Source organism: Phymastichus coffea, unplaced genomic scaffold (genome assembly GCF_024137745.1).
Source record: "Phymastichus coffea isolate CEN01 unplaced genomic scaffold, Cenicafe_Pcof_1.1 PCOF00023, whole genome shotgun sequence".
In the NCBI taxonomy this organism is placed as follows: domain Eukaryota; kingdom Metazoa; phylum Arthropoda; class Insecta; order Hymenoptera; family Eulophidae; genus Phymastichus; species Phymastichus coffea.
The window spans coordinates 952,125-973,732 of record NW_026706834.1 but is presented as its reverse complement, the minus strand read 5'-3'; the positions used below and the strand labels follow the sequence as shown (position 1 = coordinate 973,732).

The following is a 21,608-nucleotide window of genomic DNA, read 5'->3' as shown; positions in this document are numbered from 1 at the left end:
AAATCATCGAAAATGTGGTTTTTAATTTTTTTGACCTCCTTCCACCAATTTTAAAAATCTGAAAAAATTCACACATACTTTCTCGTTCATAAGAAGTATTGTAAGATTTTTTTTAGCTATGCACCTATAAAACAGACAAAATGGCGGCAAATTCAAATTTTAAAATGGCCGCCAAAATTTGAATTTCGCGCCAAAAATTTTTTCAACTAGACAGTCTTGTAGGGCTTAAAAAACGACACATTTTCCAAAAAAAAATTTTTACGTAGCTCAAAAATTGACCAAGATATGGTTCGAAAACCAAAAACCATATTACCCCGTCCCATCTTGCCCCACATGCACCTAGGGGTCTGAAAATTTGAGAGAAGTCATATCTTTTGATGACAAAAAAGTCCCTCCAGTCCGGAATCCGATATCCTCAAGGGCATTTTTGACATGCTTACCCGGCAGGGCTCTTTCGCGGAATTCCGCGGTTTGTATTAATTCTATATATACATTTGATTTATTTACGGGAGTGTTGTGAAAGTCGCATTCTCCCGTGTCTACTAAGGAGTACGTTGTGATGTTTGGCGTTGTTGTCCCGCAGTCGTATCCAATGATGGCTGATGTTATTTTGATAATTGTAATTATTATTAAGAATTGTTGATACATATTGGAGTGGTCCTAGAACATAAATTATTGTTAGATTTTTTTCTTGTGCATAATTAATTTATTTGCATGGACTGTATTTGCTTTTCCACCTTTATTTATGATAACATTATTTTTGTCTGTAACCTTTAAGATTTCAAATGGTCCCAGGTTTTGGTTCTTTTCAAGTTTGCCTGGTTTAGGTTCTTTTATGAGCCAGACCTGGTCTCCAACTTTGAAATCTGTTGGGTTTATGAAGCGATCATAATATTTTTTTGATCTTTCTTTAGTAGTTATTAGGTTTTTTCTTGCAAAATTTGCAATATCTTTCATATTTGTGATTAACTGTGACAGGTAATTATTGAAAGTGGATAATTGTTCTGAAGCTTTTAAAGCTTCGCTTGAAAGTAATCGTGGTGGATAAGCAAAAACTAGTTCATGTGGTGTGAATCTGTGGGCGCTGTGTACGCTTGTGTTATAATGGAATTGTGCTAGTTCTAGTAATTCGTCCCATTAAATTTTTTTGGTTGAAAAATTTTTTAAATATTCGCACAATGGGTGATGGGCTCTTTCTAATGAACCGTTTGATTGTGGCGAAAAGGCTGTTGTTTCTATTTTCGTGAATTTAAATCTGCGCGCTATGCATTTCAAGAGTTTGCTTGTAAAGTTTGCCCCTCTGTCTGTGAGCACGATTTTTGGTGAACTGAAAACGCATATAAATTTTTTTATGAACGCGTCTGCGATTGATTCGGCAGTTTGATCGGGTAGAGGTATTACTATTAGAAATTTTAATAATAAATCTTGAATGGAGAGGATGTATTTATTTTGATTTTTGGTAATATTTAATGGGCCTACTATATCCATAGCGATTTTGTCGAAAGTTTTAAACGGTGTTTCCGTTATAACCATTGGTTGTCTTGTCTTTACTCTTTTTAATTTATTTCTTTGGCAGTCTTCACAATTTTTTATTCTTTGTTCTATGTCTGTTTTTAAATTTTCCCAATAATACTTGAGTTTGATACGATATAATGTTCTATTTACTCCTGCGTGTCCTCCTAAGGCGGATGAGTGGTTGAGATTGAATATTCTATCTCGGTCTTCGATTTTGATATATTCTATATAGTTTAAGCAAATAACTATGTTAATTCCTGAGTTCTGAAAGGTTTTTGTGATTATTTCTTCTATTTCTTGCCAATGGATATTGTTTATCTGTAGGTCTTTTGAAATGCTGAATCTATTTTCTTTTTGTTGTGTCATAATTTCTTTCAGAGTTCCTAGGATGTGGGTGATATTTTGTTTTATTGTTATTGCTGATTGGCCTGAGTCTAGGCATAGAATGAATAATTTTTTTGAATTTATTTTTATAATTTCGATTTCATTTGTGCGAAGGTCTTTATTGATATTGATTTTCTTTGATTTTATAAGTTGTTCCATTTTTTTGTCTAATATTTGTCGTGATTGGTTTACAAATATTGCAACGTTGTCGTTCCGTGATTCTATGGATTTTTTTATGAAGACTACATGTTTCTGTATTTCTAGGTCTGCCTTGCTTGTCGTGATTTCTGGTGGGTAATCTTGAATGTTTACTATTGTTTTTTCCTTTGGGCTTGTTTTTTGTTTTCTTTTTTTCTTGATTGTTCTTTTTATTGTTGTATTATTATTTTGTATGTCTGTTGTTTGTGTTTTTCCTGTTTCTTTAGCTTTTTGTGCTCTGGTTACGACTGTTACCATGGTATTTTCTACGGGATTTCTTGATAGTGCGTCTGCGTTTGTGTTTATCTTTCCAGGTTTGTAGATGATATCATAATCGTTATCCAGTAAGTTGAGTCTCCATTTTTGTACTCTGGAGTTATTGTCGGCAGATTTGAAAGATAGCAGTGGTTTGTGGTCACTTACTATTGTGAATTTATTTCCATATATGTAATTTCTGAATGTTTTCACAGCGAATACAATTCCTAATGCTTCGCGTTCATATGTGTGGTACTTCTTTTCTGCTGGTTTTAGCACTCGTGATGCGAATGCAATTGGTTTATCCTCGCCTATTTTGCCTTGTGAGAGTACACACCCTAATGCGAAATTTGATGCGTCTGTTGTTATTATGAAGGGTTTTGTCATGTCTGGATATTGCAGTATTGGTGCGGAGCATAGAGCTTTCTTTAAGTTTTCTAATGATTTTTGTCTCTCTGTATTCCAGACAAATTCTGTGTCTTTTTGTAATAGCTGTATTAATGGTTTGGCTATATCTGAAAAGTTGTCTATAAAGCGTCTGTAATAGCTAGTAAGTCCCAAGAATTCTCTAATATTTTTAACTGTTTTAGGGATAGGAAATTTCTGTATTGCTTCGATTTTCTTTGGGTCAGTTTTTACGCCTTCTTCATTTATGATATGTCCTAGAAATTCTACTTCTTTTTGAAAGAATTTGCATTTGCTGGTTTCTAATTTGAGTCCTGCTTCTCTTAGCTTTTGTGCTATGAGCTTGAATCTTGCGTTGTGTTCTTCTACTGTATTTGCCACAATGATTACGTCGTCAATGTATACATAGCAGAAGCCTTTTTCTCTTAAGTCTCCGAGTACTGTTGTTAGTGTTCTTTGAAAAATTCTTGGCGAATTGATTAGTCCAAAAGGTAGCACTTTAAATTCGAAGCGTCCCAAACCAGGTATGCTGAAGGCGGTTTTGTGAATGTCTGATTCTTTCATTTTTATTTGATGGAATCCAGAAACCATGTCAATAGTTGTAAAAAATTTGTTTTTTCCTATACAATCAAAAATTTCCAATATGTTAGGTATCAGGTAAGGGTCTGGTATAGTTTTAGCGTTCAATTTTCTGTAATCTATGACTAATCTCCATTTTTTTTTCCTTCTTTGGTGAGTCCTTTTTTGGAACGACCCATACTGGTGCATTAAAGGCGCTTGTTGAAGGTCTAACTAATTTGTTTGAGATTAGTTTTTTTGTTTCGTCTAATGCCACTTGTTTCAGTGTGTAGGGCAAAGGAAATTGTTTGATATATACTGGCTTTTCGTCTGTTAAGTTGATCTCGTGTTCTTCGATATTGCACATGCCGAGTTCATCTCCTTCTAACCAGCATATGTCTTCGAATGATATGATCAAGTTCTCTATTGCTCGTTTTTTATTGCGGGTTAAGTGATCTAGCTTTACTGTCTCAATCAGTCGGTTTCGTCTTTCTTTCGTGTCTTGATTTTCTGGGGCTTTTTCTTGTGTGATTTCCCTTTGTATTTTTTTTTGTGTATCAATCGTTTCATTACCTGATAATTCTGTTTCTTGTATATGTATATTTTGTTTTGTATTGTTCTCTATTTTTATTTTTTGTTCTAATATCGAACAAAAGGTATAATAGTTGTCCATGATGTATTCTTCTTCTGTTTGCTCTTTTTTATTTTCGAGAGCTTCGTTTATATTTTCCATGAATTTTGCTAAGTTTTCTTGATACGTTTGTTCGTCGCCTTCCTCTTGTGCTTGCTCTGTTTTTTCTTTTTCTTGCGTGTTTATTTCATTTACTGTCGTTAATATTTTTTCTAGATCTTGATATAATGATATGTCTTCATCTTTTGATTTAGTGTCATATTTTTCTGTAATTTCTTCTGTATTGTTGGCTTCTTGGTTCGAAGTATCAATCGATTGTTCTTGTAGTGTAGTAATTGTGGTAGTTGTGTGTTTATCTTTTGTAGATTTTACAAGTATTTTTTCTCCATTGATTTCTAGGTATCCTTCATCTAGTCTCACCTTGTAGTCTAAGAAAATGTTTATTCCTAGAACTCCATCGTATGGAATAGAGAAAGTGTCCGGGGCTACATGGAAATCAAAGTATGTGTTTTGTATTGGTATCTTCGTAGATCCTAGGGTTTTGATAGACTTGTCGGTAATTCCGGAGATCAATATCTGTTCATTGCTATTTATGTCTCGTTTTGAAATACTGTTATTTTGTATAATGTTTAGTTGGGCTCCGCTATCGATCAACAATTTGAGTTTTTTGTGTGAATATGGATCATCGACTTCAATATATTGCAGTAAATTTTCCATTTTCAATACGTATGTTTTTGCTTCTATATTGACTGTATTTTTGATTTGTTGTGTTTTTGTATTTTTTTGTTGTGAGAGAGCTTTTTCGTTGTGTTCCCTTTCTAGGCGTTCCCTCCAGAAAGGGCCTCGAAGTTTCCCGCTCTTCCTTTATTTCTAAAGCAATTTTGTGTTGTATGACCGGCTATTTTACATTTTTCGCAGAATTCGCCGGCTTGTTTTTGTCGTGATAAGATTATTCTGCATTCATCAATTATGTGCCCGTGTTTCTTGCAAAATTCGCATATTTTTTGTTGATTTGTTGGTGTGTTGTTCATTAATGCGCTTAGTTTTCTACACTCATTTATATTATGTCCTGGACTTTTGCAGTAGGCACAGCCTTTCCTTTGGAATCCATTATGATTTGAATTATATGATAAGTGTTGAGTTGGTTGAACTTGCTGCGATTGCGTTTTTAGGAGTGGGCAATACTTAGCTGTGTGGCCTGTCTCTTCGCAATACTGGCACTTAAATTTCTGTTTGGCTTTGAATTCTGTGAACATGATTTTTACTTGGTCACAGATGTCTTGTTCGTGACCTACTTCTTCACAGATAGCACATATTTTGTATAGGGACTTTTTTATTTCTCCTGCTTTACAATCTTTTACAAGGTGGCCCATATTATTGCATTTTCTGCATATTACTTCCGGGCATTGTTGCATTGTATGTCCAATCTTCTCACAATTTTCACATTTGTTTTGTTTTGAAGTTTGATCATTCTTACAATTTATTGGGTTGTGTCCTGTTTCGTTGCATTTCCAGCATGCTTCGTAGTTACTGATGTGTGGGCGTTGATCTACTTCATGTCCCATTTCTTGACAATATTGGCAGTGTATATTTTGCCTTTTGTTTAAACGACAGGCACTTATTGAATGGCTTGGTTGGCTACAGAATTTGCATATTAGATTAATTTTCTTTGGCACTCTCTTGCAACTATTCGAGAAATGATCTGTTCCTTTACAATACACGCAGGCTGCCGTGCGACAAAATAGAGCTTCATGTGAAAATTCTCTGCATATTTGACATGTGAGAATTTTTGTTTCCTGAAATTCTTCTTTATTATTCGAATATGTATAGTTTCTATTTGGTTTTGTTGTGTATTTTCTTTTTTCTATGTCGCTTTCGATGTCTATTGCCCTTGTCGACATTTCTTGTACTGTGGTTCCTGGGCCTATTTCATATCTAATTTCTGCTTTTAATCCTTTTCTATAGCTTTTAGCTGCTTCTTTGTCTAGTATAGCTTCGAATTGTGTTCGTTCTGTTGCTGTAGTGTCTTCCCATTTATTTAGTTCTTTTATTCTCAATACTAATTGTCGTATTCTGTTAGTGTAGTGTACGACTGATTCATCTTCTTCTTGTGATATTTGACGAACTTTTGCATATAATGCGTGTATGTCTTCTTTGATGGGGTATAGAGTTCTGATTGCATTGATTAAGTCTGTTATATTTTCCACTTTGCTTCCTCTTATGGCTTCTTTTACTTCACCTTTAATTTTTATTTTTAATAGTTTTGTAAGATTTCTCTCATCGATGTCGTCTATAATATCCTTTACTTCTTTTAACATGGAGATGTATTCCATAGGTGATATGTTTTTGCCATCGAACTCTGCGACGAAGGCTGCTACGTCTTTCAATTGTAATTTCATTGGTTTTTCTTGGTTATTCATATTTGTAGGTATTTTATTAATTGATGGCGTAGAATTTTCTCTAATGATTTTTGTTTTTTGCTTTGTGGTAGACGGGTCTTCAATGAGTGTGTCGATGTTTACTAATGCTAGAAAATCGCTTTTCCGTGGGTTTTCCTTCTGTAGATTATTTTCAAAATTTTTTTGAATTATGATTTCTTGTTTATCTTTTTCGGCAAATGTTTTTCCTTCCTCTTGACTTTGTAGTTCAGGATTTTAAAATATATCTTTTGAAGTTCCTAAGATCAGGCTTTGTTCGTTGTAAATTCCTCCAAAGTCTGAGTATCGTTGATTTCTATCAAGGTCTATTGTGGTATTTATTGTTGAAAAGTTGTTTTCTTGTAAAACTGAATCTTGTTCTTCCGTTTGAGTTGCTGATAAATCTTCGGTTCTTGAAATATCTGCTTGTGTTTCCTTGATTTTCTTTGTAGGTGAGTATTGTATCTTGCTGCTCCTTCTGAATGCGTTTTTTTCTAACTCTTTATGTAGGAGGCTTTTCAGTTGGGGATTGCTGCGCGTTTGGGATTGCGTAAGCTTCGAGTCGTTTGAAGTTATTCTGCTAGTTGGGGTAATTTTTTTACTCATTTGGGCATTTTATTCGAGAAAAGAAAAGGAAAAGTAAATGTATTGAATTTAGATTGTATTGAAAATTATAAGAAAGTTCGAAAGAAAATAATGTGGACTAAAAAACTAAAAAATTGATAGTTAAAATTTGTTCTGTTATTAGGAGGGAGTCACAAAAAATGATTCATGTATTGTTTGATTTATAATATTATGGCATTCGTATAATTATATAAGCATACATATATATATATATATATATATATATATATATATATGTATGCTTATATAACAAATTTGTATATGAGTAAGTAAGGAATTGTTGTTTTGACCTACTTTTTCTCTACTCTTTTTTTTTTATATCAATTCGAGTTCCAAAAAAAAAAAAAAATTTGCTGAGTTGTAGATTCTACCAGGTCATTTATTCGCGATGATCAAGTTACTACACTGTTTTCGCTTATGAAATGACACAATTTGATATTATGTGTTTTCAGTTCAGGAGAAGACGATTGAAATGTAATTTGTTTGTAAGAAAAAATTCTTTCAAAATTAGAAATTATTAGTTTGTTGTTAATTAATGCCTTGAAGATTATATTGAAAAGTTTGAATTGATAAGATAAAATAATTAATTCTGATTTTGCACTTTGAATTGATAGAATAGAATGATTTTTCCAATTTTGTACCGGAACCAATTGTTACGTCTCGTGCATAAACTACGAATAGCAAATGTGCGAAACGTACCAATATAGTACTAGTGGCTGATTGAGGCTCACAAGTAATGAATAATATACGATGTATGAATAAGAATGAATGTATTTATTTATTTTGTTGTACTTACAGTTTCTAGAGTACTTTCAGTATCGTAGATCTCGGTATTTGGATAGGTTCAATAATGAATTTGCACGTTCTCACTTTTAATGGATCGCGTATTTATTGAGATCAAATAATGTAGTTTGACAGGTAATAGTTGAATAATTAGCCAAATTGTCGAACAGGCTTGCACGCGACTGTAGCGTCGATACGTAGAGTTTATTCATCAATTGTCGAACTGACGTGTACGGAGTAACGATAATTGCTGATCACCTTTCGGGTGGTTCATCTTATATACATAAATTTGTGCTCAATAAATCGCTGATGTTTCTGTGTAGTTGAGTAATTTTCCTTTTGAGTTCATTGTGTGTTGTGTAATGCTGAGTATGGTCTTTATGTTTTGCTGCCGTATCGTTTTCTGGTGGACGTGTATATAGTTTTGATTTTACGAAATTCGGGATTGCACTTTTAAAGAATGTAAATGAGTAAAGATACGTCTTGAGACGTAACAAATGAGTTGTTGATTTGATTGAACAACAAGTTGTTGATTGTTATTAATTTCACAGTAATTAATATGAATAATATTGAAAGCGTATTGTATTATTTTCAATTCGAGGATAGAATTTTTATTTAGAACGTACAAATACTCTCTAAAGAGAATGAAATTTATAAATACATAATTTTTTAATATAATAAACTGTAACAGAGAATCTGCGACCGTTCCCGTCTGGGTTACTCGTGGCCGTCGGCACAAATTATTTATTCGGGGATTCGGGAGGCAAAAGACGTTCCCACGACTGAATAACGCGTCGAGCATAAACACGTTAAACGCACAGATTTGAAATCGGGATGAGGAGTGATACAGCGGCAAATAAACACAACAGCGGATTAACACACTAATCCTTTAATCGTCAACAATAGGTTATAAGACGGCAATCTCGCGCTTATACACTACGAGCGGCACAAAAATAAATCCGAACACGAAGGTGAATCGGTGGCTGATTAGCCTGCCGATCCCCTGTCTAAAACAAAATGTTACAATAAATGCCCGACAAAACACTTTTCGCCGTTAAACTATCAACTTTCGTAGCTGTTTGTCTTCTTGCTCGTCCTCTCGCTTGCTCCATAATACTGCTGCCTTAATCCGTTGTTTCGCTCGATGATTGCTGTTGTCTTTGCTTTCGTCGCCTCTCCGTTGCTCTGTACTGCAACACGTCAAATTGCTCGCGCGCACACCCGTGCACCTCGCCTGTTACCCACTCTCTCTCTTTCTCTCTCTCCTTTCTTCTGCGTCATCTCCACATCTCCATCGCTCCAGTCGTCAGCTCAGCTCGTGTACAGCACCTCGTAAACAAAAACCAAGCATGAGTGTGTGTACCACACGCACACACTCTCAGTTTGGCGCGGCGCACAGACATTTGCGAGAGCCAAACGGACGAAATCGGCCTAGCCGAGATTCTCCGTTACAAAACTAAAAGTACACTACGGATTTTCGTACATGAAATGAGAACTTCTTGAAGTCAATGCCATTTCATTGCGCGAATTTTAGGAAATAAAAAGTTTTTTATTTTCTAAATTATGTATGTAGAAAGAAAGCTATATTATTGTATATTGTAAAAATTCCACTGAATATAAACGCTGTATGTAATAAAAATAAAAATTGTATTATTCTCAACAAAATTTTAGCTATTAAAAATAATGCGTCTTATTATTCGATAGTAAGTTTGAAATAAGTTTAGTGATACTTTTGGAAAAATCTTAAATAACTTAAAAAAAAATGATTTTCATATTATGTTTGAATGACTTTTTAATGAACATTGGCCAAGTTTTCTTATGGAAAATTAAAAAAAAAGTTATTTCAAAATTAGTTTGAATAAAGTTTTACCCAACTTGATTCAAACTTGCGCAGAAAAAGTAGACTACTCGTAAATCTTAATATTGTTCGGGAAAAGCTGTCAATGAACATTATCCAAACTCACTGTAGACAAGTAAAGTAAAATAAAATAATAATTTATTTGAGAACAATTTTCAACAAACGTTATCCAAATTTTCAAAGAACAAGTAAAAAAATAACTTGTTTGATGTTAAGTTCAAATAATATTTGTTTAAAAGTAATCAAGTAATAATTTATTTGAATAAAATGTTCGATAAATTTATGAAGGAAAAGTAAAAAATAACTTTTTCCATTTAAAATAGAAATCATGTTTGTAAAAAATATCCTCAAACTTGTCCTAAAAAACTAGAGGATTTAATGAAATTTAGAATTCTCTTGTGAAATAACTGACCGTACTTTACCCATGATAAGTTTTGCTAATGTTTAGGAAACCTGGAAGTTTTTTTACGCGGGTGTATTATTTGCACAAAAAATTAGGCATATCACCTGGCAAAAGAACTCGCAGATTTCGAACGTTAAAAGATTTCAAAAGATATAAAAGGGCTGAGATAGTTGAAACAACAGAATTTAAGCTAAGAAGACTCTTTTTGAAAAAGCAAAGTTCAAGAAAAACACTTGCTGCTGAAAAGAAAGAAGTGACATATGAAACTGAATATGATTAACAAAATGTATCCAAGATAATGAATCAAAAATTGCAAGGTATTTTTTTATTCTTTAAACATTTTTTTTTATGCCTTTATACAACGTTTGATAAATTTCCAGATTAGAGTAATGGAGAAAATAAAAATAACGAAATGCTAAATATTAATAAATTTTTGAGCTTCTAAAGTTATTGATTTTATATATGTGTTGTTGAGAAAATTTAGAAAGCATGTAAAAAATAACCGTCGGTTTATTATTGATTTTAATGTCATTATAACTATTCATTACGAACCTTGAAATGTATGAAAAAAGAAAAAAGTTATGTATAAAAAATAAACCGTTAGTTATTTTTTACTTGCTTTTAAATTTTTTCAATAATACAAGTGTAAAATCGGTATCTTAACGAGCTCAAAACTTTGCTATAAATTGACGAAAAAATTTATTGAAAAATAGTTTCAAATAGCATTTTTCAATTCCTTTCAAAATCTTTTTTCAGAATTATTCTATCTTTGATATTAAAAAAACTACAGCCGATTGAACAAAAATGAAAAAGTGCAACAATTTCTGAAATTTCTTACTCGTTTTAATATTCGTAAAAACACCCCTGAATAAAATTAAGGAAGCCAGAAAAAAGCTTTTGAAAATTGAAGGAGTTACGGTTGCTCAAAGTCGGAGCAAAACATTTATTGCCTCTTCATAATTATTATTAGCCGACACTGTATAATGACGCAATACTAATTATTTTTTACTTCAAAACGACTGACTTTAAGAACCTTGAAATTACTCAAATAATATATAACATCTGGTTATTTCCGCACAATATATTTTTTACATGAATAATAATATTTTACAATTTCAGGTTGCTGCATTTTTCGGTGAAAATTCGTTCTCGCAAATACGCAATGCTATTGAAAGGCATCCCACCGAAACTTTCTGAAATTACAGGTGTTACGTTAATAAATGGTGATGTGTTTTCTAACGGCCAGACGGTAAACTCTGTTTCAATTAATACAGCGCTACGAAATTTTTTTTAAATTTCTTCAATTTCTGTAGCGTATAATTCTTTCAAATAAGTGTAAACAGATGTACAATTTATAGTACTATAAAAAATATTACACGATAAAATTACGATTATTGAAGCAAATTTTTTAATAAATAAACTATTTTTTCCTATTGTAGCTTTGATAGTAATGTTCTATTACATCTTCTCGCACAAGTAAATATTTTGGATTAATTCAGAATGATTGTAAAACACTTTGCAGATCTTTAAATTATTATGAAAAAAGTTATGCTAGATCGCAAGGAAGCGAAAAAAAAGTTTAGTCAGAGTGCTCTGACGATTGACATCTTAGGCACTCAGTATTTGGAAGGAGCTGTTCTCGCGTTAGTTGATATGCGCATATCACAACAATTAATTACTGCAATTGAAATTGAACGTGATCTTATTTGAAAAAATACGAGAATTATTTCATCTATTTTACAAGCAAAAACGATACAAAATATTGGTCAATTTACGATAACTATCAATCAGTAGTTTCAATATGATCACAAAACTTGCCAAAACTGGCATCGATAACCAGTTGTTATATGATATATTTAAAAAAGGAGGATCTGATGGTGTGAAAATCTTTCTAACTAAAAATGTAGAAGGAATCGACCCCAAGTCACTAATCATAAGAAAACTGTAGAAAACATTATCAAAGCTTTAACCTTCATTCCAAAATAATATTGTATGAAATCTCATTTTTTATGTTTTAATTTTATACTATTTATTTTTATTTTTTATTATTTGTTGCACCGTTACTACTCACCAAATAAAATAGATTTTTCAAATGTATTCAATTATTTTTATTCTTGTTATACTCCTAATAATATAATATGAATGTTAAATTTTTATTATATTTCATATACATATTATTATTTACAAATTGTTTATTATGAAATCATATTTTAAAGCAATAATTTGTCATATCAGATGCTCACTTATCCACACTTCATTAAAATTTTGCGCGCTCGGCAAGATTAGCTAGCCCATACGACGTTGCCAAGTTCAAGATGTCTACCATTATAATAAGAAAAATAAGTTTTTTCTACTTGAATGTCTATTTTCTCTTTAAAATGCATGACTAAGTACTATTTTTAACGTAGATAACATAGATTCTGACTTCTCTAATTCTAATAAATCTAAAACACGTTTGTTGTTAAAAAGTCATGATTGTAAGTGTCATAATTTCGAGCAATATTAATCGAATCCGGCACGTCTTTATAAGACGCTATGTAAAAAAGCTAATTTTATCAAACTAGAACACGACAGCGCGCTTTGCGCGCACAAATTCAATAATATGCATGTTTAGAATAAAATATTTAAATATATTTGCAAATATCGCTTGCCAAGTAAATATATTAAACAAATATCAGGTTCCATCTGAAGTTGAAAGTAAACGATATTTTTTTGAATATAATTCTGTGTATACGTAATTTTTAACCAATAAATTATGCCTTTGATTTCCCAGATAAATTTTTAACGAATCCCATGATCTTACTCTAGACATAGCGACATAGAGTTGACCATGATTGAAAACATCTCTCCGAAGATCTATTCCAAGTGTTTTTAATGTTTGTCCTTGAGCTTTGTTAATCGTCATAGCAAAAGCTAATCGAATAGGAAATTGACGTCTTTTGAAAGTAAATGGATATAGATTTTCACAATATAATGTGATTCTATTAAGAAATATTATGTTATTACATTTATCTCCAGTCAATATTTTACATTTTAGTAAATGATTTGAAAAATCAATTATTTGTAATCTCGTTCCATTACATAATCCTTCACTGATGCTTATATTCCTAATTAACATTACTATGCAATATTTTTTTAGGCGTAATTTATGAGGCGGAAAGTTCGGTGGATTTAATGAATTGAGATATTCTGGCAGAAGAATCTCTTGCATCTCCCCATTGTCGCAGTTCTCTGTACTGTCTATACCAGTGTAGATGTGTTCAGTTTTTTTATCTAATAGATTAGTAACTTTCATGTTCATTTCATCTACATCAGCATTTCGAGCAGATAAAATTGCACAGTGGGTGATATCATCAAATTTCTTATCTTTAATTAAGTTACCGAAAATATTTTGAACAATACATTCATTTACAGGAAGTACACTTTGCTCTGGAAGCTGTAGATTAACATTTTCATCATTCAACGTTCCATCACCAACTTGTAACAAAAATTTAGCAAATTCGATTTCATTAGGCAAAACCCTCATGTTTGTTTTTAATTGAAATTTGGAAAAAAATGTCCACAAATGACTATTTTTTAGAGACAAATTTAATATTTCACTGCGTGTTCCATTAACTTGTATTGGAAGAAGCTGTCTAAAATCACCGCCCAGAATCATTATTTTTCCACCGAATGGAAGGTCATTGTTCATTATATGCTGTAATGTTCTGTTAGCGATTTCCAAAACATACCTCGGGGCCATTGGTGCTTCATCCCAGATGAAAACTTTAGCATTTTTCAGAAGTTTGCCTTCGTTAGATTGTATTTTAATATTTGAAGATGAATCATGAAACATAGGAACCGGTAAACCAAAAGTCTTATGTACTGTTTTACCATTAGGCAGTAATGTTGCAGCAATACCCGTGTATGCCATCGTAAAACATTGTATGTTCTCTGACATTAAAAGATTATAAATTGTAGTATAAACAAACGTTTTTCCAGAACCCCCTTGTCCATCTATATAAAAGCAAGTTGAGCCAGCATAATTCTGTGAACGTGATGCTTCAAGAATGATATCAACTATTTGTTTTTGTTCTGCATTTCATTTCTGATATTGTTGATTGCCAATTTCCAATCGGCGGTTTTCTTCATCATCATTATTTTTAAGAATATCAACTATTACATTTTGATTCATTGTCGGAAAGTCAACTAAACTTCTTCCTTCTTTAATTAAAAGGTTATTTATTTCAGCATAAGCCTCTTGATAGCTAGTATTCAAATCGTTGTTACGTGAAAAGTCCTCTGACATGGAATCTTTAAATGCTTCCTACAATTTTTCAGGATAAATTGGTTGACAATGAATCAATATACGAACGAATAAATGTCTGAGGCGCCGCGGCATCATCCAGTTTACTGCTTCTCTCATAGCTTTGTTCCATTCCTCGTCGTCTTCAATAATCCCTAACGCTAGACAGGCTGCTGTGAAAGAAGGATGTAATATATTATCTACAGTTCTCAAATCATTGTAATTTGTGGCACCTTTCACGTGCAATAACAACAGTCGTAAATGGAATAATTCAATATGTGTAGAGCTTATTGAATACATGCGTCCAATACAATCAGAATGTTTTTTCCTGGCTGCCCATGACGAAGTCATTTGCCCATCAACTTTCTTCTTTATATGTCTAAAATACTTCGGAATGTCAGTGTAGTAATACTGTCTTGCTTCATCATTAGTTGCATTCAAAGTAAAATAATCAAGTAATATGCTACTTGAATTGTTCAAACACGCTAACAATGCTATTTCATCTTCATTTTCGGTAATTATTACTGCCTGTTCATTAGGTAGATGTATGGGTAATCTTGTAACTGAATGACTTTTATGTTGTAGTGGTTTACTGAAAATTCTGTAGCATGCTTCCACAGGACCAACGTAACGGGTTTCAATAAAATTGCGACACTCATTGTGTTCAATAGTGTTCTGATTTTTAGCTTCTCCGATCACCACTGTAGCGGCGTCGTGTCCTTCATAAATATATTTGTATAAATATTTAACAGCTTTGATACTGGAAACAATTTCCACGTTGATATGACAGTCGAACATTTCTAATAGCTCAGGACAATGAGGAACAACCCACCTATTATCGGTTTTGTGTCCATTAGAGCATTCATACTCTTCACCGGTATCTGTTCTTTGGTAACTTGGATAACCATTTTCGTCGATAGTAGTTGTGGCTTGGAATTCTTTTGGAAAATTTTTGGAACATTTACCATCTTTCATACACCAGTCACCACATGGACCATGAATCATAGTTCTCAAAACAATTTCAAATAAGCGTGGATTTCTCACCTCAATTGGTATTTCGGCTGAGATGAATTTATCAACTATGTCAGGAGTAGTAATTTTGTAGCCTTGTTCCAGTGTGATCAGTAAATGCATATGTGGCAATCCTCTTTTTTGAAATTCAATAACATAAACATAAGATGCTACTTTTCCGAAAAAATTTTCTTTTGTAACAACATGAAGCAAATGATCTTTTTTCAAATCAAAAACCCTAGCTACCAAATCTGGTCTATCAGCAGCTTGCTGTCCTGGTAATAAATTTTCAGTTATTTCTAGCCAATTGGGATTACATGTCATAGTCAGAAAAATGTCAGGTTTCCCAGTTTCATTTACAATAGCCATTGCGTCTTGATAACATTGTTGCATATATTGAGGGGAACCAAGAAATGTTGAAGGAAGTATTATAGTTCTACCTACTTGCCCATCAACATCATTTGCACGATTACTCATGTAATCATTCAAACCTTGATACGTATCAGCCCTTAATTGTTTTTGATGAGAATTACACCATTGAATCCTATCTCTTTCAATTTTTACGTAACTGTCTACTACCCATTGTTGAAACAGTCTACGTCCTCTTATGATAGGATTAAAATCGTCATTTATGATTGCCATTCTGGTCCTAGCATAATCTAGTCGGGTAATTTTACGTTCATGATCTGTGCGAAACATATTTACATGCCAACCTTGTGTACCGTATGGGTAAAATAAAGGATAAATCCACGGTTCAACATTAGGATCTAGAGAACTGACATATTGCAAGACTTTTGTATTTTTATTCCTAATTGTTATGTAAGATTCGGGTATTTCTCCATCAGCGCTAGTTGAAAATATTGCAGCAACTTCATTTACTCGTTGAAAATTGTATCTACGATGGTCTTGACCTGGTTTTAATGAAAATAATAACTGCAATTCAGGTTGTGATGTATTCCCATTAGTTTCTGCAATCAATTGCTGCATACGAATTTCATCTATCATCATTTCATCTGATTTTGCATAAATGTTATTATTACGGATTATACCATCCAGTATTGCCATCAAGTTATAATCTAGAACAGAATTTTGCTGTATGCGATACTGCATTGCTTCATTTTGATCAATTATAAAAAGCTGACCGAATGCAGGATTTTCGCCTTCGCTAGGGTACAAAGCTGTATTTATTTGATAATATATTTGACCTTGAATTTTGAAACAGTAGGGAGCTGATCTTTGTGACCGAAAATTGAATAAATTGGCATTGAATGATGCGAAAGATAAAGAATTATTATAATGGCGTATGCGATCAAAAAATCTTGATGATTTATTATGCTCTCCATCAAATAAATTTTTGAGTTCAGGAGGAAAATTTGGTAATGGATCTAATTTTATTGTTCCATGACCACAGCAATCATTGAAAGATAAACCTTTGTTTGAAACTTTCTCGTCATTAAAATGTTTAGCTTTACAATGCTGACATAGAACATCCATAGGTCCTAAATAATGTTTAACGTTTTGCCTTGATGCTCGATTATTGTCAATAATTCGTTGACGTTCAGCTTGGCGCCTAAGGCATGCATTCTCTGCATCACGAATACGCTTTTGAGCGCTCGCAACTTTTGCTTCTTCGTCTGTGAGTTTTCGTCTGCCCATGTTTCCGAATAATAGAGCAAAAAAATTTTGACAATTTATTAACAAATAATTACTCTACATAAAAAGACGATTTTTTCGATATTAGTTCGAATATAATTTGAATATTAATATAATGAAATATATAATTCAATAAATACCCAGTTATTGAAAGAGCATGCTATAACTTTTCTATTTTACGTTACTATGCTTTGGCTTTGTCAATTTGGTTTTGGTATTTTGGTTTGGTATCGTGTAGTTAGGTTTAGTTTGGTTTGGATTGGTTTATTTAAGTTTGGTTTGATTTGGTTTGGTTTGGTTAGGTTTGGTTCGGTTTGGTTTCAAGTTTGGTTCGGTTTAGTTTGGTCTCATGTACAAATATTATATTGATACATAATTGAATATGTGAATACGTTTTTATGGAAAAAGATGATAATCTTTATTCGTAACTTACAAATAGAGTACACTAATATGTCAACAATAAATTTTTTATATTTTCCAACTTTTTTTTTTAATGAACACTTGGCAAAAATTAAAAAATAATGTAAAAACAATTCCAAGTGTAACGAACCTAATAATATCACATCACTATGTTATTATACGCACCAAAGATTCCTAGCCAAATAAAGGAGACAAACTTTGAAATAGACATGAAGCACAAGATTTTCTGAAACATAAAAATAATTATAGATTGAATATAGAATAATATAGAGTATATATTATAGTCACCTGAATATATTATGACTTATTAAATTTTACAATATTCAACTCATCAATCATTATTCAGATTCTGTTTTCAAGTAGAAAGCTTCAGAGAAAAAACAAATCACGGCTTGCTCCTAATCTTGAAAGAAAAAGTTATCTGAAAAGAAAAAATCAATAGTATGAATCATAAATGAGTATCGATATAGAATTAAGCTGCATCATAAGAGGATATATCTAAAATAATTTGTGATAATGATGCCATAATATAGGATATAACGATTCTTTCCTCATTGTTGAAATACTTTCTTCAAGTTAACTTCATAAAAAAATGTCAAATATTCTGATACGTCATTGTTTATCATTGGCTTACATAAAATTTAAAGGTGGATTTGGTACACTAATATTATAATAGTACTCACTGAGGTTTCATAAGCAAATGGAAATTCAAAATTTTGCAGCCAAGCTTTAATCCTTGAACTATCAATTCTTATTACTTTGTTGGTATATGATTACCTGGAACATGAAAAACAATTCCATATACAGAGTAGAGATCTAAGTGTTATCACATAATACAGACAATATTATAATTTAAACACATAGAATTAATTCACCTAGCATATATCCAGTATTTAATCAACTTTCCCTGATAAGAAGCTCCTGAGCTTCTATATATCTTGGATACTTTGTTCACAATTGTGGAATTATGTGATAACAAAAATTGTCTGGAATAGAAATGAAATACTGCGTATATAAACAATGCAAACTATGATATATAATCGTTTTTCATTATGCTTTCAATAAACACATGACTAAGTAAAATGATTCAAAACTTGTAGAAAACTGTTAATATGGAATGGAGGTTAAGTACTCAATAAAAGGGAACAATGTTATACTTGCCGAAATCCTGCAATATTCTTCAAACACAAAAACAAATACACCCCGGCCACTGTGAGAACCGTAATCATTAACAGTATTTCTGGTCTATTTTCTTCTCAAAATAGACAAAATATTTTTTCAAATTCATCTACACGTTATATACTTTTACGTTAAAAGAATAGAAAATGTGCTCAGTCACAGTCACTCACTCTCTCGAAAGAATGAATATAGATGATCGATACTTGACACGGTGTAAGATAGAAAGGTGGGTTATCTCCCTACCCCCACCACGGATTTCGTGTGCCGATTTTGAGGAGCCGCCAGTCACGGCCACGAGAGCGGCGCCACAGAAAAATATTACTCCTGGCCCACACCTATAACAAACTCTCAGACTCGTGCATGTGTAAAGAGTGAGCATGCGCATTGCTCCTCACGCTTGTTTCTCTTTGCAAATTTCGAGAATTTTTTACAGGTTTTTCATGTTTATTGATTCTATTATTCAAATTCGATGATGATTCAGTATTGTATCGAATCCATTAATGTACCTGCTATATTAAATAGAAATATTTATTGGATTTTGCGTGGATAAAAAGTTGTTTTTGTTTATTCTGTTATTATATAGTGTGCATTAGTACAAATTGTTACACCAATTTGTTAAACCTAAGCACCGAATAACTTAAGCAGGACAAGAAAATCTAATTACTTAAACTCAAGCCCCCAAGCTCACAAGCTTATCAGATACTTCTAATTATATTCTAACGTACAAGCACGGTAGCCGGCTTGTACGTTAGAATATTATAGATTCGGCTTATAGATTTTGCATCGTGGGTTCAAATCCCATCGCTATGTTTTTTTTCAGTAATTGATTGTAATTACATGATTTATAATTCCTTTATTTTCATATTTTTCTGAATAAATTATTGATAACTTATTTATAAACAACAATGTATGAAAGATTGATACTATGTGATCATAACTTCACAATCTTCAATTTAAATTTTCATATCGTAATTGTAATAACGATGTTACTTTTATGTAATACTATCCGTTAATAGTTCAATTTATTTAAACATTATAACGCAAGCTCATCCACAAGTTTGTATCCTAAGCTCCTAAGCATACGACTTTATCACATACTTTTAACCACTGCCTATCGTATAAGCACGGTGGTTAAGGCAACAGCCTCTCGGCCTACGGATTTTGCATCGCGAGTTCAAATCCCGTTGCCTATTTTTTTTGTTATTTCCACAGAAAATTCATCTATTTTATGTTTATAAAAAAATATTGTTATTTGATGAAAAGCGCATTTATTCAACAAGAAAAGGAAGAATCAATCTGCTAATCGGACGCATTTTTAACGATGTCAATACAACTGTACTATAATTAAAAATACTAGTCGTATGTTTATTATTTGTTCGAAATGAATTTTTAATATTCATGTCAAATTAATTAACCAATTAAGCTAAATATATGAAGCGCACTGTTTCGTTAATGCTCCAACACTCGCCATATCGGTATTTTTTCATTTATCGTTATTTATTTATTATTTTTTAGAGAAATTTTTGTACTTATATTCTTAGGAGTTAAATTATTTGAAACCTTCATTTAAGAACGGAATAAGAGTTAGTTTTTGAAAAAAAGCGTGTTTGAATAAAAAACATCTTTTTAGTGACTTAATGAAAATTATAATTCGACACTTAATAAACAACAATATGTAAACATTATATAAAACATGTATCGTGAAATAAGATACATTGAAATAAATTATTGTACCAAACAACTGTGATTCAAGCACTGTAATATTTTGCTTTCTTCTTTATATCTTGACTGGTTTTATCGCTATCTCTGTTTATTAATTTGCAGTATTGGCTCATCCTCATAGTCAGATAGTAGTGGATGCAATTTGATGTCATATCACTTTTATGCTGTTGACAGGGAAATGTAAACTGGTAATTACAGTTTAGGAGTTCGTCAATGACCAACTGGTAGACATTAATGGTATTTTTATGCTTTTGAAAAAAAACCTCTATTTGTTTAAATAATTCAAATAAATGAATATTAGGATGTACTAGACCGCCTTCACTTTTAATGTCTACTAGGTCCGCTGCAGCTACTCCTGAGATTAGATTCTCATAAGAAGAAATAAATGCTTTTGTACAGTTTTGACATTTTGTCCATTTTCGTAACCTTCTAACAACAAACCCACTGATGTAATAAATAACACAGTCCTCTGTTTCACTTAATGAAATGTCGCTGTCAAAAAGATCTTCACATTCCCATTCGTCGAACTCAGTCAGATGTTCTAACTGTGTTTTTAAGTTGTTTAAGTGCTCGTGGCGATATCTTTTTTTAATATCTGGGAATGATCTTTTAAGATCTTCTAGTGTAATTTTTTTAGGTTGCTTGTTATTTTCTCTAACAGAACAATTTCCAGCTTTAGGAGGTTTCAAAATTTGATAAATAGAAAGAAGGTGGTGTAACTGCTTAAAGGTGTGAAGTGTTGGGTGATCATTTTGACAACCAGCTTGTCGTATACAACCGAAAAATTGCTACAAGAAATTATAAATCAGAATTATCCAAAAAGATTATTGTTGTAAAAATGTATCAATACCTCTAAACAATCTTGATTCATTTTGTTTGTAAGTACGTATAAAAACCCGCAGCTTTTCAATAAGTAATTAGTCAAATGAATTGTTGAATACAGAGTTACTCTCAATGCTTCAGCAGTCGATTTAGTTAAAAAAAGGTCTTTAATTTTTTGTTGTTTTTCCCATGCATCTAGCCATTCAATAGATTCTTGAAGAATCTATAAAAAATTAATAATAAATTTTAAAATAGATAAATTATATGTTAAGTGAATAGAATAATATGATTTTTCTAGCCATTACTTGAAAGTCTTTGCTGCCTTCTCTTATGCCTTCACGAGGGTAAGATCTATTCAAAGTATTAAACATGTCGTTTATACGCAGAGAAAAGTTGATAGTTGCTTCGCAGCCTTCAAATTCATTTATATTTGAATGATTTTTTTCCTCTGCTTTTAAATAATACTGTAGTCCATGTGCAACGCT

General features: G+C 32.1%; 2 protein-coding genes and 1 long non-coding RNA gene across 3 annotated transcripts; all 3 read right to left on the bottom strand.

Annotated features, from left to right (window-relative positions):
- Nucleotides 1-12,705: 12,705 nt before the first annotated feature.
- LOC131675488 (ATP-dependent DNA helicase pif1-like) lies at nt 12,706-13,944 on the bottom strand. Its single transcript, XM_058954487.1, has one exon. It carries the CDS (start codon nt 13,942-13,944, stop codon nt 12,706-12,708), a length of 1,239 nt encoding a protein of 412 aa, XP_058810470.1.
- Nucleotides 13,945-14,112: 168 nt separating this feature from the next.
- LOC131675487 (uncharacterized) lies at nt 14,113-16,983 on the bottom strand. The gene is made up of 2 exons (XM_058954486.1): nt 14,386-16,983; nt 14,113-14,337 (listed from the first exon to the last, which is right to left on the bottom strand). Exons 1-2 carry the CDS (start codon nt 16,981-16,983, stop codon nt 14,113-14,115), a joined length of 2,823 nt encoding a protein of 940 aa, XP_058810469.1.
- A 435-nt stretch (nt 16,984-17,418) lies between these two features.
- Nucleotides 17,419-18,387, bottom strand: LOC131675484 (uncharacterized). Its single transcript, XR_009303056.1, has 4 exons — nt 18,276-18,387; nt 18,084-18,177; nt 17,689-17,821; nt 17,419-17,626 (listed from the first exon to the last, which is right to left on the bottom strand). It is a non-coding gene; the product is annotated as an uncharacterized LOC131675484 (long non-coding RNA).
- Nucleotides 18,388-21,608: the final 3,221 nt, after the last annotated feature.